This window comes from Astatotilapia calliptera, chromosome 3 (genome assembly GCF_964374335.1).
Source record: "Astatotilapia calliptera chromosome 3, fAstCal68.1, whole genome shotgun sequence".
NCBI classification, from domain to species: domain Eukaryota; kingdom Metazoa; phylum Chordata; class Actinopteri; order Cichliformes; family Cichlidae; genus Astatotilapia; species Astatotilapia calliptera.
The window spans coordinates 78,680,354-78,696,999 of record NC_137424.1 but is presented as its reverse complement, the minus strand read 5'-3'; the positions used below and the strand labels follow the sequence as shown (position 1 = coordinate 78,696,999).

General features: G+C 40.7%; 1 protein-coding gene and 1 long non-coding RNA gene across 2 annotated transcripts; both read left to right on the top strand.

Moving 5' to 3' along the window:
- The first annotated feature begins 940 nt into the window (after nucleotides 1-940).
- On the top strand, nucleotides 941-4,946 carry LOC145425922 (uncharacterized). Its single transcript, XR_013906690.1, has 2 exons — nucleotides 941-1,484; nucleotides 1,550-4,946. It is a non-coding gene; the product is annotated as an uncharacterized LOC145425922 (long non-coding RNA).
- An 80-nt stretch (nucleotides 4,947-5,026) lies between these two features.
- Nucleotides 5,027-15,520, top strand: LOC113016279 (myelin-oligodendrocyte glycoprotein-like). The gene is made up of 5 exons (XM_080299378.1): nucleotides 5,027-5,151; nucleotides 11,955-12,122; nucleotides 13,788-14,129; nucleotides 14,284-14,382; nucleotides 15,055-15,520. Exons 2-5 carry the CDS (start codon nucleotides 12,083-12,085, stop codon nucleotides 15,090-15,092), a joined length of 519 nt encoding a protein of 172 aa, XP_080155504.1. The 5' UTR covers nucleotides 5,027-5,151; nucleotides 11,955-12,082; the 3' UTR covers nucleotides 15,093-15,520.
- The last annotated feature ends 1,126 nt before the right edge of the window (nucleotides 15,521-16,646 follow it).

Here is a 16,646-nt window from a genome sequence, read left to right as displayed (position 1 = left end):
TAAGTTAAAAAAACAAACAAACAAAAAACAACCCTAAGATGATTTCAATTTTTTTGGTTCATTGCACTTTTTTGCAATTTATGTAGTTACTGTGGACTTAATGCATACATATTATTAAAATCTGAGCTATAACAGTTGTATTGATGTATAGCAACTTGAAATGCTCTCTAGAATGGCACTACAGCATGTAAAAATATAAAGATAAGCTCTAGCGGACTTGGTTCTATGGTCGGTCCTAAAGGCAAAATAAAAACTACAATACTTCAGGACAAAATCTATATTGAAATGACTCTTTCATCAATTTATACAAACAAGATGAAAATATTTTGGAGACACAGGAGCCAATCAGATGTTGACTTGCTCTTAGGCTGCATTGCATTTGTCTGTTTCTGTGTCTGCATGCTGGTCATTAAGAGTCAGTTCTCCAATACTGAAGACAGAAACTTCAGTCATTCATTGTTTTATCTCCTTTGGGTGAAAGGAGAGGTGAAATTGCCATCCCATAGTGACAGATCATACAGTGGTTAGCACTGTTGTCAAGTGCAGGTTGCACAGTCTCCCTGTGACTGTGTGGGTTCTCTGCAGCTTCTCAGAAAAGGATCTAATTTGCATGAAAATGAGACATGATCAGGACTTGTGTGCTGATTGTTAGAAATAAGAACTGGTACTGGTGCATTTTGTTTTTGACGGCATGTTACAGAGAGAGGAAGTCCAGTTTTGGACAGTTGCAGCTAATGTCTGTGATGTGTCTGCTCGTGAGTCTGTAAGTTCAGTCGGTGTGTTTTCTGTTTTACTTTGAAGGTCCGTGTCGGATGTCAGTGTTTCCTGTCCCATCCCTTGCCACGTTAGCCTGATTTTGTTCCAGCTGTGTCCTATCTCTCGTTTCCTGATAGCTCCCTCTGTGTATTTAAGCCCCATGTTTTCCTTGGTCTGTGTCGCTATATCCCTCACTTTAAGCTGTGTGTACGTTTGACTGCTTTGCGTGTCCCGTTAAGTTCAGACCAGAGTAAAAGAACCATTGGTGTGAAAATGCTCTTAGAGCCACAAACATGCTGCTGACGGCTGCATGTTTGATCTGATCTGCTTCCTTCAGCGTTCTCTACAACTCTGAACACCTGCTGCTGTCTGTACAGCTCATGTTGTGTCTGTTGTCCTCTCAGTCTGTCAGGTGGAGGTGGAGGAGGGGGCGGAGTCTGTCCAGCTGCCCTTCAAAACCACACAAAACCTGCCTGAAGACGCCACAGTAGAGTGGGAATACTGTGAACCTGAATGTAGGAAGGTCCATTTGTATCATAGTGGATCTGACCATCTTGAAGAACAGGACCAGGATTACAGAGGGCGAACCACGATGAATGAAGACCCTCTAAAAACTGGAGACCTCAGTCTGACGCTGAAACAGCCCACAGAGAGAGACAGTGGGAGATACAGATGTGAAGTCAAAACGGGTGTTGTACTCCTCAGAAGGAAAAGACTGCTTCTCAAAGGTTGGTTGGATGGTTGGTTGGTGGTTTTTGTGTGTGTGTCTGACTGTGTTGTGTCTCCTCTGCAGGGAGAGTTCAGGTCCAGGATCAAACAGGGGACATCAGGAACAGAAGCAGCTCCATTGATCCGACTCCTCTGATGGCTGATCAATCAGTTTGATCTGTGTGTTCTTTGATTATTGATCAGTGATGTCAGAGTGGAGTCAGTGTGTTGTTGTTGTTTGTGACTCAAATCTCCAGAAGCCGAACAAAAACAGACTCACAGGTCTCATGCAGAGAAAGAGACGGTCCTTTAAAGTGATACAGTACAAATGCTCAACCTGCCTCTATGAAATAAAACAATAAAAAAATCTCAGCTGTTTCAGAACTGCTTCTGGACAGAGCTCTCAGATGTTGGTCCTGGAATCTGCTGGAGCCACTCGCCTAGCACGGGAGTCACCACACCGAGTGCTCCCACTACCACTGAGACCACTGTTACCTTCACCCTCCACATCTACTCGAGCTCTTCACTGAGGCCTGGGTATTTCTCCAGCTTCTCATGTTCCTTTTTCCTGATGTTGCTGTCATTTGGTACATCTATCACTACGGCCGTCATTCTCTATTTGTCTGACACTCCTATGTCAGGTTGGTTATTCCAATCTGTAATACACAGATTAGAAGTTGTTGATCAAAGCAATTTCTTATAAAATTGCAAATCTGGTTTTCTTTATGAAAGTTATTCTAAAGAAAATGAAATTGGTCACAAACCTGATAGTTAACAAACACAGATGTACAAGATGTTTTAAGGAGATACCAAACCAGGAAGGAGATGCTGTGAACCAGCTGTGGTCAATAGTTTGCATGTCTTGATGATTTTGGAGTTTTTAAATATTTATTTCAATTTTTTTTCAGGTTCGATTAATTGTACAGGTTATCTCTTTATTGCCTTTAAAAAAATCTAAATCAAATATATGCATACTCAACCATCACCAGGGCTGGACTGGGACAAAAAATCATCCCGGGCATTTTGACTAGAGACCGGCCCAGCAGGTATTATAGGAAAAACCATAAAGCCTTTGAATGAAAACAAACGCTGTTGTCACAGGTACAGTGTCTTGTTGGTACATATGTGTCAGTCTAATAAACTTAAACCTACACCATCCCTATTCTGGTATTCTAAACAGTACCTGACAGTAGACTGTTGGTCGAGTTAACCTCCTGAACTATCTACAACACATGGTGAAAACCTGAAATTAAGACAGAGAAGACTAGAGGTGAGACATGATCATTACTGATTACTGATGACAGATTTAGATATACTTTCATAAACCATTCATTTGCCACATCAATAAACAGCATGACAGGGCTGTTTTTTCTAACATGGCAACCTTTAAAAAGTGAAAGGAGACAGAAAGACAGGTGAGAAAGAATAAAACTTAATTGACTTTTTGATGGAATTTTACACACAGTAGTGGTACAGAATCTAGAAAATGTGGGAAAATGCTGGCATCATATACAGTACTTAGCTACTTCTGAAGAAATTATGATGGGGCCCTAAAAAAATTACTATGTACAATAATGGATTTCTATACATTTGACATCAGATGAAAACGTTTGTTGTAAGATTCAGAGCAATAAACAAACAAGAGAGAAAAGCCGATCAGCTGATCATTGAGTTTCATGATTGAAGTAGAAACAGGAGAGGGAGGGGGGAATGAGATAAGAGGCAGCTGTGCAGCAAAGACACAGAATAACTCCAGCTTTGTGTCTTTTTCATTGTAGCTGGAGTCCGGGACAAACTGCGTTCCTTCTCACCTCAATACGAAACGCGTAATAATTTCTCTGAATACGAGACGATTCTGTTTTTTACGGGACGGTTGGAAACTCTAATAACTAACCATATAAATAAGATAAAACAAGCTCAACATCAATCAGAATCAGAATCAGAATCAGAATACTTTATTGATCCCTGGGGGAAATTATTTTTTTGTTACAGTGCTCCATTTTAAACCAACATTAAGACAAGACAGACAATACGCTAACTAAGAATAGTACAATATATATATATATATATACATACATACATACATAAGTCACTTATAAATAAATAGTTGGAAAAGAAACATATAACAATAAAGAACCAATAACATCATAACACCTGCCCAGCAGTATAGAAACGAGTTATTGTAACTGACTGTAAAAAGTCAGCACAACAAAAATAAACTCCACCTAAACTTGGTTTATATCTGACCCAGATAGACTGCAGGTCATAACTTCTTACCTGAAGTTCAGTTCACCGCCTCGGGTCTCTGCTCCTCCTGCCTTTCCGTCATCCACCTGCCAGCGTGTTGCATCTGCTGGCCTCCACCACTTGCTAATGTTACTAAATCTGTAGAAGCTCTGCAATAGCCACCACTAAACAACTGCGTTATTTTTACACATCTCCCTTCATCTGGCCATCCACCACCTTTCAGTGTTTATACCGTTAGGGGGAAAAAACGAGAAAAAAACCCCCATCGGCCGGCATTTGCCTGGTGGGCCGATGGCCAGTCCAGCTATGACCATCACTAATATTCTGTTAAATCTTTGTTAATAATCACACAAATTATGGAAGAAATGGATGTATTCAATTTATAATTTTTATGAGTTTATGAAGGATTACAAAGATAACAACCTAAACTGTTTAAATTATGAAAAATTATTTCTATAAAAACATGAATATAGAAATACATCACAGGGTCACATGTGAAGCTCCACAAAGGAAACATGAGCTTCTTCATGTCAGAGCTCCGATACTCTGCACGCTGTTCTGTGACAGGTGGAAAAAAACACGCCTTTATTTATCAATTTAATATATTTACAGCAATTTAAAAAAAACCCAATGTGCCCACAAACCACATTATAACGCTGTTGTTGTTTTTTAAGTCGGAAAATGCTGATTTTACCGCAAAAATAATTAAAATCTAGGAAAATAAAAACAGGTTTAGGCCGCAGGAAGCCGCGATATAGGTGACCGCGCATTCGCCGCTGTTGCACCCTAACCTCTGGTATAACCTCCCTCTAGCTATTCGGGCGTCTGATTCAATTCAATCTTTTTAATCTCGATTAAAAACTCATCTGTTTAGCCTTGCTTTCCCCGCCTCCTAGAGCCCGCATTTTTGTTGTACTGTAAGTTATCTTTTTCGCTTTATTAATATTTATAATGTTTTAACCTTCAGCCTTTCGAGGTGTGCCTACTATGCTGTTTATTATTGGTTAGTTTTGTCACCCGCCTGTTAGTATATTTTATTTGTATTTTGTGTTTTGTATTTGTACCTATTATTGCTCTGACTCGTTCTGTGAAGCACTTTGGCATACCTGTGGTTTTTAAATGTGCTATATAAATAAAATTGTATTGTATATAAATTTACAGATAAACCCGCGATGCGAGTCAGTGGGAGGTAGGAATACTGTGATAACATTAAAAACACAACGTGTGAACACTAACACGGTGTTAACGGTGTGAAACTTTGACGTTATGCTTCGTGTTTGTTGCCATGGAAACGAGCGTGTCACAGCCCCACAGTGGCTTATTATGACATCCACGCATCATTACAGGCAGCCCACTAACACAGCTCAAGATGGTTCACGGATGTGTGTGAAGAAAATAAATCTCAGGCTTTCAAAGACTCTAAACTCTGGAGAAATGAAGGTAAGAGCCCACGCGGGTCAGGAAAATCTTTTTAATATCAGCGAATAAACATGAATAATTATTATTTTTGTTGTTTGTTGGATATAAAGCGGCTCATTTTTAATATTTAATGTTTTATGCTTCGCTTACTTCGTGCGAAGGATAAAGTCAGGCCGACGCGTCCTTGGTGCCCGCTGATATCATCATCATCATCATTAGAAGTATTACTCCGAACAAGCAGACATTTTCTATGCACATCAAACTCTCGGGTGTTTAATGAACCTTCACATTGAAGTAAAGTCAGAGCGCTGCTGTGGCTTTATTACATGAATTTATACCGGACACCAGCTGGAGCTGGCTGCTCCGGTCTCTGCACATGTCTGTGTTTGAGCTCTGACTCCAGGATCCAAGTGATGCTGCTCCGTCTGCTTTCTGCTGGGCTGTTTCTCCTCCTCCAGCTTCTATCTTCTCCTATGTGCAGTCTGTGGCCTCTCACGGCAGATTACGGAGATCTAACCGGCGTGGCAGCACTACCAGAAGACAACACGCACATCCTGTCACAGCTCCAGCTGTAAATAAAACTGTACACTGATGCAGAGCCTGAACTACGCAGCAGGTTCGTCATATGCAGGATTTCTCCCTGGCTTCTAACACACATAGTCAGTGGTGGTTTTTGATATGGGCGACAAACACAAAAATAGCAGACACCATGATACAGACTTCTAATTTGTACCGATTTTCTTTTTTCGAAATTCGCGAGAGCCCTCGGTGCGCCTGCTTGCTGCTGTGCTGAAGTCACTTTATTGTCGTCTCCGCTACAAACAGTCCAGCATATAGAGAGACGAGACGACGAGGCTCCAGTTACAGCAGTGCAAGCAAACAAACAATAAATATAAGAGTAAGAAAATAAATATACGCTTTAGGACTCGTGGTAAATGGATCAATAACTGTTTATAATTTGTAATTTACAGTTTGATGATTTCGTGTTAGTGTTACGGTTGAACTGTGTTCGTGGGCTGCACAACATTACTGGTGCAAGGACAAGAAAGACAAAACAAGACACCCCTGCCATAATCTTTTAGTTACAATATTATATTTTTTTATGTTCTGATTGTTCAAATATGTCATTTTCTTTGGTTGTTGTAAAATAATCAATCAGGGTAGTTATTGCTCCGTTGTACCACAAGAGGGAGTATCCCCTAAAACGAGCAGCTCTAGCTGAGTAAATCAGTCCAGCCACTAACCATAAAGCAGTGCGCCTAAAAGAGCTGTGAGATTGTACAAATGTGTAACGATGCACTGTGTCTATACATTTGCAGGTAAGCAGATACAATATAGGAAAATAACTTGAGATGTATCTAAAGATAAGTCCACAGGGTTGATGTGGATGTGGGAAACTTGGCCACTGATCCCCACTATGTGTCATTAGTATATAAGTTATTGGTAGAGATGTGAATTAGCCATGAAGCTAATGATTAGCATCTGGAGCTAATAATTAGTTTGTGTGGAAACCTCGTGGCGCTTAGGGTTGCCAACTCCCTGAAAAATAAATAAGGGACACCTCGTGGCCAGGGCCGGGCAACCCAGTTGTCTTCACCCTTCCCAGTGTGGTAGCTCTTTTTTTTGTGTGTGAAATTATTTTTTAACCATTTGACTTGAATTTGATTTAAGCAGATGCATATTCTTTGTGATATGAACACATGTGAAACAAATGATCATTTAGCCATTTATTTTTAGCTCAAAATGACAACATTAACACAGTAAAACAGGTCTCTTTCTTAAACAGAAGCCTGTCATGCTTAACTTTTGAGAATATAAGTAAATCTTTCTTTAAAAGAACTCTGTCCTGCTTAACTTAAAATTATATAAATTAATAGAAAGCAATAGAACGAAAATCATTCTTGTAACTGTGCACATATAGTGCATATAGTACAATTGGCTTCAGCTGAGGTATTATTTCAGCTTTTCTAAAGCTAATCAGCTGCTCCTGTTTGTAAACCCACTTGTTCCCATGATTACGCATCTTAAGTCATCATCATTATTCATCTATGTATTACTTTTATGTATTAGTCATCTATTTGTTGTAATCATCTATCCTTACAGTTGTTTATTACACAAAATAAATGATATTATCACACTTCTGGCCACATAGCGCTGATATTCACTGCACATGCCCATATTAACCTTAACCAGAGGGTTTAAAAAAGCAAACCAATGTTTACATACCATATCTGCTTCTGCCGGCCTGGTGGACAAGAAATTGGTAAAGGGTTCCCCGAGCTTTCACGCCCCTCATGTTCTTCATGTGCCACCACTAGAAGCATGCCTATGGAAAAAGTGCGCCGGTGTTGTGCCAAAAAGTGATTGTCTGCCAAAAACTGATTGCTCGTATTTAAACTGCTATAAGTAACTTGTTGGGCTATACTATGTGAAACATATGTCAAATGCATCCCTTATGGATGACATAAAGTCATCTTGAGCCACAAACAACATTAGTGTAACAAGGTAGAAGCCGCAATCAGTTTTTGGCAGTGACTTTTATATAACCTTTATTTATGCAGTTAAAAAAAATCTCATTAACATTAAAATGTCTTTTGTAAGAGTAAGTTGGCCACGAGGAAATGGCAGCAATCTTGATATGGTATCACTGTGGGGTTGTATACTGTTGATCTAAAGGGGAATTTGCCTGTGGAAACAGCAATTTTCATTTTTAGAGCATTGTCAAATCTTTAAAAGAGTAGGTCGTATCTTGGCAATTTGACAAGTCTTTTATTTTGGAAGGCATAATCAGAATGACTTGATATTGACGTGGTATCACTGTGTGGTTGTATACTGTTGCTCTAAAGTGGAATTAGCCTGTGGAAACAGCAAAATTCTATTTAAGAGCATTTTGAAATCGTTCCAAGAGTAAGTCAGATATGGGCAATTTTAAAAGACTTTTATTTTGGAAGGCATAATCAGAATGACTTGATATTGATGTGGTATCACTGTGGGGTTGTATACTGTTGCTCTAAAGTGGAATTAGCCTGTGGAAACAGCAATTTTCGTTTTTAGAGCATTGTGAAATCTTTAAAAGAGTAGGTCGTATCTTGGCAATTTGAAAAGTCTTTTATTTTGGAAGTCAAAGGAGCTTGCAAAGAAAAGCGTCTGAACTTCTTTAAGTTACTTGAAGACGTTTCACCTCTCATCCGAGAAGCTTCTTCAGTTCTAAGGTCAAATGGTGGAGAGTCCCAGATATAAACCTAGTGGGAGTGACCCCCCACAGAGGGACAAAAGGACCCCCTGATGATCCTCTAATCGCCTGAGCCAAGGTGTGAAATTGGGTGTGGGCTCCAATCAGCCAGAGTTTCGGGTGGGTTTATTGTGAAACCTGGCCCCACCTTATCATGCGAATTCCTGAGATCAGATGGCCCAGGATGTGAGTGGGCGTTAAGGCGTCTGGGAAGGGATCTCAAAACTGGATTATAGATGGCAGAGAGTTGGTGTCGTAAACCCCGCCTCTGTTCAAAGATGGTCGCTCACAGTGGACTTTATTTTGGAAGGCATAATCAGAATGACTTGATATTGATGTGGTATCACTGTGTGGTTGTATACTGTTGATCTAAGGTGGAATTACCCTGTGGAAACACGAATTTTCCATTTTAGAGCATTTTGAAATCACTGAAAGTTAGGTCAATTATGGACAATTTGAAAAGGCTTTTATTTTTGAAAAGCAAAATCAGACTGACTTGATATTGATATGGTATCACTGTGGGTCTGTATACTGTTGATCTAAAGTGGAATTACCCTGTGGAAACAAGAATTTTTCATTTTAGAGCATTTTGAATCGTTAGAAGATTAAGTCAAATATCAGCAATTTCAAAGGGCCATTACTATGAAAGGCAAAGTCAGACTGACTTGATATGGTATTACTGTGAAAAAGACTGTGGTTGGAAAAGGGGGCACAAAGACATACTTTTCTTTCTTATTGTCATTTAAAATGTCTCGCTTTTAGTAAATAATTATCCAAATCTTACACCCAAAGTTTTAATTTGATGTAAAATGAATAGAAGTCAATTACTGTATATAGTAACTATTAAGTCTAATATATATACCCTAGTAAGCTATAGTACTTTTTCCTTTGGGAAGGTACCATCTGTGCAGTCTGCAGTTCTGTTGAAGAAAGATGTTGAATCTATTTAATATTTCTTGAAAAATAATTGATTTCTGTGCATTTTTTTTCACACTGCATCAAATTAAGGTTGATTACGTCGATTAAGCATCATGAGGTGGAGCGTGAGGGGTGGTTCCCTATTTTTTATTTATTTATTTTTGTTGTTGCTGGGAGTTGGAACCCTATTAGTTAGGTTGCTTAATATTTATGCTAAGTACTCTTTAAAATACCAGAATAGGGAGGATGGTGTAGGTCTAAGTTTATTAGATTGATCAGTATTGCTGAACTATAAATATTTTTTTTTGCATACAGGTATAACAGAATAGCTTTAGTGTAGTTGTTGTTTTAAACTTGAGTATGAACTTATACAAAATGCAGCAAGATATTTAAAAAACAGTTTTGTTGATTAAAAAACACTATATCGGATTCATATCGGTATCGGCAGATATCCAAATTTATGATATCGGTATCGGTATCGGACATAAAAAAGTGGTATTGTGCCATCTCTAATATATATATATATATATATATATATATATATATATATATATATATATATATATATATATATACATATATCCTGTATCCTGAATACTCAGAGCATATCCACCAAATACTCAGTCTGGAAGTTGTTGACCAGAGAGATTTCTTATGAAGTCACAGAGCTATTTTTCTTTATGCAACATATTCTAAAGAAAATAAAAATGTCACCTCCTATGCGCTCATAAACCACATTATAACTCTATTATTATTTTTTAGGTCGGAAAATTACGATTTTATATTATGATTATATGAACCTGTGATCTAGCGAGTCCGTGGAAGGTGCACCGCGATGTGTCCGTGGGAATACTGTGACTACATTAAAAACACAACGTGTGAACACGAACACGCTGTGAGGCGATAACGGGGAAGCTTTGATGTTTTGCTTTGTGTGTTGCCATGGAAACATGTGTGTCACAGCCCCACAGCCGCTTATTATCATTACAGACAGGATCCTGTCAAAGCCCACGAACACAGCTCCAGATTGTTCCAGGATGTGTGTGAAGAAAACAAATCCAAGATTAATCTCAGGTTTTCCACATCATGAAAGAATCTAAAAATAAAGTCAGAGCGCTGCTGTGGCTTTATTACATGAATTGGACACCTGCTGGAGCTGGCTGCTCCGGTCTCTGCACATGTCCGTGTCTGAGCTCTGACTCCAGCTCGGAGGATCCAACTGATGCTGCTCCGTCTGCACTCTGCTGGGCTGTTTCTCCTGCTGCAGCTCCCATCTTCTCCTATATGTGCAGTCTGTGTCCTCTCACGGCAGCTCGCGGTGACTCCACCTGCGTGACAGCAGCTACCAGCAGACAACACGCACATCCTCTCACATCTCCAGCAGAGCTGCATTAAAATGTTGCGCTCAGTGTGCATGTCAGTGACAGCTGCAATCAGCTGAGTTATGATCTGAGATTAAAAACACAACAACTCATATTATTATTGACATGTGTAATTATAATCTGCACCATTATGATAATAATGATTTCATAAATAAAGGTTTAACTGGGTCTCCTGTAGGCTGCGCTGTCAGCTCCACACAGCACACGGTGGTCACATGACACCTCATCACTCAGCTGATAATAAATAAATAAAAACAAATAAGTAAATAAAACTGTAGCTGATCCAGAACCTGAACTATGGAGCAGGTTCATCATATCCAGGATTTCTCTCTGGTTTCTAACACACATCAAGGTTCAGCATGAATGTAGTGTCGATGCATCGATGGGTCCCATCAACTGCTGTGGTTTTACACACACGTCAATATTTTATATAACAGAGAAGAAAAAGAAGACAGCGTGTTCTGGACTGTGAGGTCCCTCAGAGTTCAGTCCTGTCTTTCAGGTTAAACACACAATTTGTGACCTTCATTCTCTAAAAGCTCTCTGGGCTCTGCAGGTACTGTGACCTTCAGTCCACTGTGTGCTCTGTGGAAGAAATCCACAGCATGCTGCTGTTTGTGTGTCTTCACGGTTTCCCAGCATGCCCTGGTTGTGGTGGTGGAGGTGAGTGAAAGTTTAAAGTCTGTCACTGCACTGATGTGAACTCACAACGAGGCCGATCCCAAAACTGTCCACAGGATAAATTCAAAGTGCAACAGCAGCATCAGGCTGAGCTGCTACTTACTGCATAATGAACACAGACCTCGTTGATCCAGGAACTGAGGTCAGTTTGTACATTTTGTCTTCACTCCTCTCGAGGATCGCTGACCCGCATAGATGCAAGATTACATTCACCTCCAGTGTGAGTCACTGGTTTCGACTGTGTGCTGAAGATGCTTCACAGCGCTGATGTCTGAGTCACTCATGGACTCTATTTTTCTAAAATACAAATAGATGTAGCTCCTGCAGTGGAAAGACTCAGACTGAAGTTTAACAAACACAGTAAAATTTTACATCTGCATGAAGAGAACCTGTGTCAGACCAAAGCTTTGCTGCTGGGAGCTGAGATAAGCTGATGAAGTTAAAATGAAAATAAAAAATGAAACTTGAAGGCTAAAACATGTGCTGCATATAAATATGCATAAAGATGAAACGATTAAAACATAGATGAGAGTTCAGGAGAATCACCACAGCAGCTCAGACTGATGAAGAGCAGCGAACACTGAAACTGGTGCTTCTTTATCTCATATCAGCTCTCGGTGGTTTCCTGCCACAGACAGACAGCAGAGGCCGAGAGGAACGTTTGATTTGTGCGTCAGCAGCTGCAGAGGAGCGTCCGAGTGTTTAACGGCATCTGTGCTGGTGTCGACTTCACAGGAGGATGAAGATGCTGCTGCTGTTCCTGCTTCTCCTCATCGACGGTAAGAAACGCTCTGAAGTCTGAATGCAGGTTGTTTGCACTCACTGCAGGTTGATCATCGTCACAGACATGATCATGTTTATTACAAGGTTTGTACGCTCATTAGAAACATGGAAGTCTTGAAGGTTTTGTAGAAAAGATGGAAACGTGGCTCACAGGTCCATGTGTGAAGAAGTTTGATATGGTGTGTAACCCTCTCTGTGTGAGTTCGGCTCACACATCCTGCTGACCTACATATACTGAAACAGCGTTAAGTAAACCTTGTTCAGCTGTTACGTGGCTCTTTGTGCTTCAGCTGTTTAAACAGATTCTTTGTCCTGTATGAGCTGATTGTTTAGTGCTTTAAATCTAAACTTAAAGTGATTTAACTGAGGCACCGTTTTCCCCCCCTTAATCACTTAGAAGCTGCACTTTGTGTTTACTTGTGTTATCTTTCTCTAATATCTGAATTAGTTTGATGATGTGAAACATTTAAAAACATACAAAAACAGGGAAACTAGGAACAGGAGAAACACTTTTGCACCTGAACAGAGGTTTAAAGAGCCATGAGTCAGCCTGAAGTCTGGTTAGAGCTCAATCTGAGCTCTGTTTGTTGCTCCAACCAGAAACTTTCATTGAAATCTGTCAAACATCAACGCAGCGACTGACTTGAGGCAACACAAGATTTTAGGCTAAATCAACTGTCTCCTGTTTTAAAGCTGTAATAGATTACTTTTTAACTTCATGAAAATTGTCATGTTTGCACTTTGCAACAGTGAAAGAAAAAACAGAATTTAGATGCAAATGAATCTGAAAGTGGTTAGCACGAGTCTTCATAGGTACTGGTGGATATGCTCTGTTAGCTGGCACGGTGGATGCATGAACAGCATCAGACTGTATCAGGTCACAGTCAGTGGTGAGGTTGTTACTCCAAAAAGTAATCTATTACTTACATTACTTACATTATTCCTTAGTGTTCATAAAAGTGTTGCATTATGCTAATTACTGAAAGTAATTCATAATTACTATACTGAAAATATGTTCTGTTTCCTGGCGCTTGCTTGTCCTCCTGTTTCCGCGATCCTGCGTGAAACAACAAATGCAGCCGTAAGAAACCTCACACAAGCTGCAGACCACACACTTCACAACGGCTTTGTGTACTGATTGAACCGACGGTTTGTCACGGAACGATGGGTGCTCAGCGACTCTCCTAATTAGCTCCCCCAGACGAGGCTGATCAGCAGCATGCGTGTGTCATCATCCATCACCCTCATTAGTGAGGGTGGCGGGACACCCTCACTAGGCCTGACGGTGCCTGTAAACCAGCCTACAAGATACCCCCCGTCCCGATTCCTTTGTTTAGCATTTTAGCATTTTCACTTTTAATCCTGTATCACTCTGCTTGTGCTTGTAAATGGTTTCCTTTTATCCTCTGGCCCTTTTACACTTTACTTCCTGTTTTACTTTGAAGATTTCTGTTCCTTTCCTGTGCTTTCCTGTTTGATGTGCTTTGTGTTTAGCATCTTTGGATGATGGGCTTCCTCTCCAGTTTAATTCATGTTGCATGAATGAAAATGAATTCAACATTTGTAATCATCATTCTGTCTGCTCTGACGTCTGTAAGCAGGTCTGATCATGATTATTACCTCAAACATGACACACGGTGTCTCTCTATATGTCCTCACAGTTTCCCAGCATGCCTCTGGTGTGGAGCTGTATGAGGGGGACTCGTTCATGCTGCCCTGTCAGTTTGACACTTTCAATCTGACTGACCCCTCAGTGGTGTGGAGTCGCTCCGACCTCAGTCCTCCAACCGTCCACCAGCGTCAGCGTCAAGGAGACGAACTGAAAGATCAAAACCAGCGTTACAGAGGCCGAACATCCATGAAGACTGACGCTCTGGAAACTGGAGAGCTCAGCCTGAACCTGACCAACCTCCAACTGTCTGACAGCGCCACCTACACCTGCTCCGTCAGAAACAGGAGGATAGGACAAATTAGACTGACAGATGTGCAGCTGCAGGTCAAAGGTCAGCAAGAAGCTTCAGCGACTGCTGTTGATAAAGATTACATCACTGAAAGTAGTCTTTACTTTACAATCAAAGGACTTTGTTGGCTCAATACAGCTTAGATTACATGGACTCAGAGGTCAAAGGTCACACTGTTTGTTGTCTGTCTTTACAGAGCAGTGGTCATACTGGGAGCCTCTCGTGTTTCTCCTGGTTCTCGTCCTTATAGTTTCCGGGGTTCTTTTATTTCATTTCTGTCATTATTTCATGTCAGGTGAGTGTCTCCTACTATACTACCCATAATGCCGATGGTTAGCAGGTGTCCTTTGGTGGCTCCTTGACTGTGATCCACAAATTTGTTCCAGAAGCTGAAAGAGTTGTGAGTTATGAAGTGAACAGGCAAATATCCCTGAGCTTTCTCCTGAGTGTCAGAATCCGATTTCCTCATTCCGACTACGAAGCGTCAGATTCAGGGTTTGACCTACGATAAGAGCGCTGCTGAAAGAGGCGTGGTCCAGATCTGCTTCTAAACAAACTCCAGATATAAAAAACTTCCTTGATGGTGTGTAAGTGTGATCAGCTACCACATCTATGCTGTAAGTCTGAGGTAGCTAACAGCATAGACGTGCACAGTCAGTACCAGCTGCAAACTAAGCGCGACATTCATGTAAATCCTCTTTGTGGCGCTGAAGTTGGTCACATGGTTTGTAGTTCACTTGGAACAAACCAACCCATGAAAACACGTTTACAAAGCTGTCAGCTGATCCAGGGCAGAGTGAAGCAGCTACAGGTGTCCCACAGTGATCCAGAGGACACAGTCTGATCCTCTCTGTCATCACTGAAGTCAGAGGACTCAGTGGAAACATGAGTGAAGAGCTGCTCACACAGCAGAGTGGACTCACTGACATCTGTGTGTGACCTCTCTGTTTTCCTCTCACTTCTTCAGGCTGTGAACGTGAAGACGGGGATGCTGACGTCCTGTAAAGCACAGCTGACCTTCATCAGGACGTCACAGAGGAGACGCTCTACAAACACACAAGGATCCACACACAGACACACCTGCCTGACAAACTGCTCTTAGTGCATCATCACGCACACGGGATGTGATTTGCAGCGTCAAGAAGTCTTCAAGCGACCAATGAGAGCACAGGATACGACTGACTGACCTCTGGTAGGAACCACAGGCGTGGACACAGGCACACACCTCACAGCAGCTGAAGCTTTCTGCCTCTCTGTAGACGGAGTGTGTTTACTTTTGACAGCAACAATCAGATACTACAGCAGTCAGGTGAATTTAGAGGTTTTTCTGTGAGTAAACTGACTACAGCGGCTACAACGCCGTCCTTTGTTAACGTTGTTGGTCCAGAAACTTCCTGTTCACTCAGAACCTGAAATAAAGGCGTCCACATGAACATCAGAGCCTCTGGTTTTTATCCCCACTGACATCAAACAGACACAAACACTGAGTCACTAAGACGGAGCGTGTTCAGATCAGATGTGTAGGCAATGATATGATGGTCCCGTCTCCTCTCAGGTGGAGGTTGTTCCCACTGCTGTCCTCTCCTGCATTTCTACCTCTGTAAAGATTACGAGCTCTACGATAAACGTGCCCTCATGCTTCTCAGTTAACAATTAACTCAAATGCAGCATCAACCGTATTTTTTACCCTCGTAACAAAAAGGAATAAAGTGTTTTTTCTTTGCTTAATAATCACAGCTTTACTGTATTATGATGTAAAATAAAACTAAAGTCTAAATACAAGAACGTCATTTTAGAATAACTCTCTCTTCATTGATGATGCTGAGCTTTTATACTCATTACCAAAAACCTCAGAGAAATAAAAACACATAAGCCTGGAGCTTCAGTGGTTAAACAACATTTAGTATGTGTGAGTGTGATGAGCAGCTCTGACATGAACCATCACTCCTCCACGTCCAGCACTGTGGTGAAAGCTGTGGACTGTGGACTTTCAGTCACGTATCAGCTTCCTGTCACACACGAGGACTTCCCGTTAAGGTCAAAAGTTCCTCTATCAGCAGTTTGTGCATCGCGAGCCTCCACCCGAGTGTTTCAGATGGTGATGCTTCTGGGTACCGAACATAACACAGAAGATTGAATAAAGACGCTGACGTCCCAACTGTGCAGGCGTCCTTTGACTTTTTTCATTTACACAATTTTAATCACTTTGTGACTGTTTGTCTTGAAATTTCATCTCTTATGAGGTGATCGAGCTTGATTACACTTAATAAGAACATGTGAAGAGTGAAAGGATGGAGGAACAGAGCGAAGTGTCGCAGTCTGTTTACATGTTTAGGGATAAAATTGTTCCAATGACAGAATATGTTTCTATACGTTTAATGGAAGAAATCACTTTATTAATAATAGATGACTGGAGATGGTGCACGCCTGTTATACTGTTACAATCCCTGTTTACATGGATGAATATGGATATATTAATAATGTTATTTTATAATAATAAAAAAAAGAAATAAAAAATCATGGCACAGTCTTGTGCTTGCTGCAAAAGATAAAATAAAA

What these genes read in the sequence shown, in the direction of transcription:
- LOC113016279 (XM_080299378.1), top strand. Translation starts at nt 12,083, where the DNA reads ATGAAGATGCTGCTGCTGTTCCTGCTTCTCCTCATCGACG. An exon ending in CCTGCTTCTCCTCATCGACG is followed by an intron (nt 12,123 to 13,787) that starts GTAAGAAACGCT and finishes ATGTCCTCACAG; the next exon opens with TTTCCCAGCATGCCTCTGGT. An exon ending in TGTGCAGCTGCAGGTCAAAG is followed by an intron (nt 14,130 to 14,283) that starts GTCAGCAAGAAG and finishes CTGTCTTTACAG; the next exon opens with AGCAGTGGTCATACTGGGAG.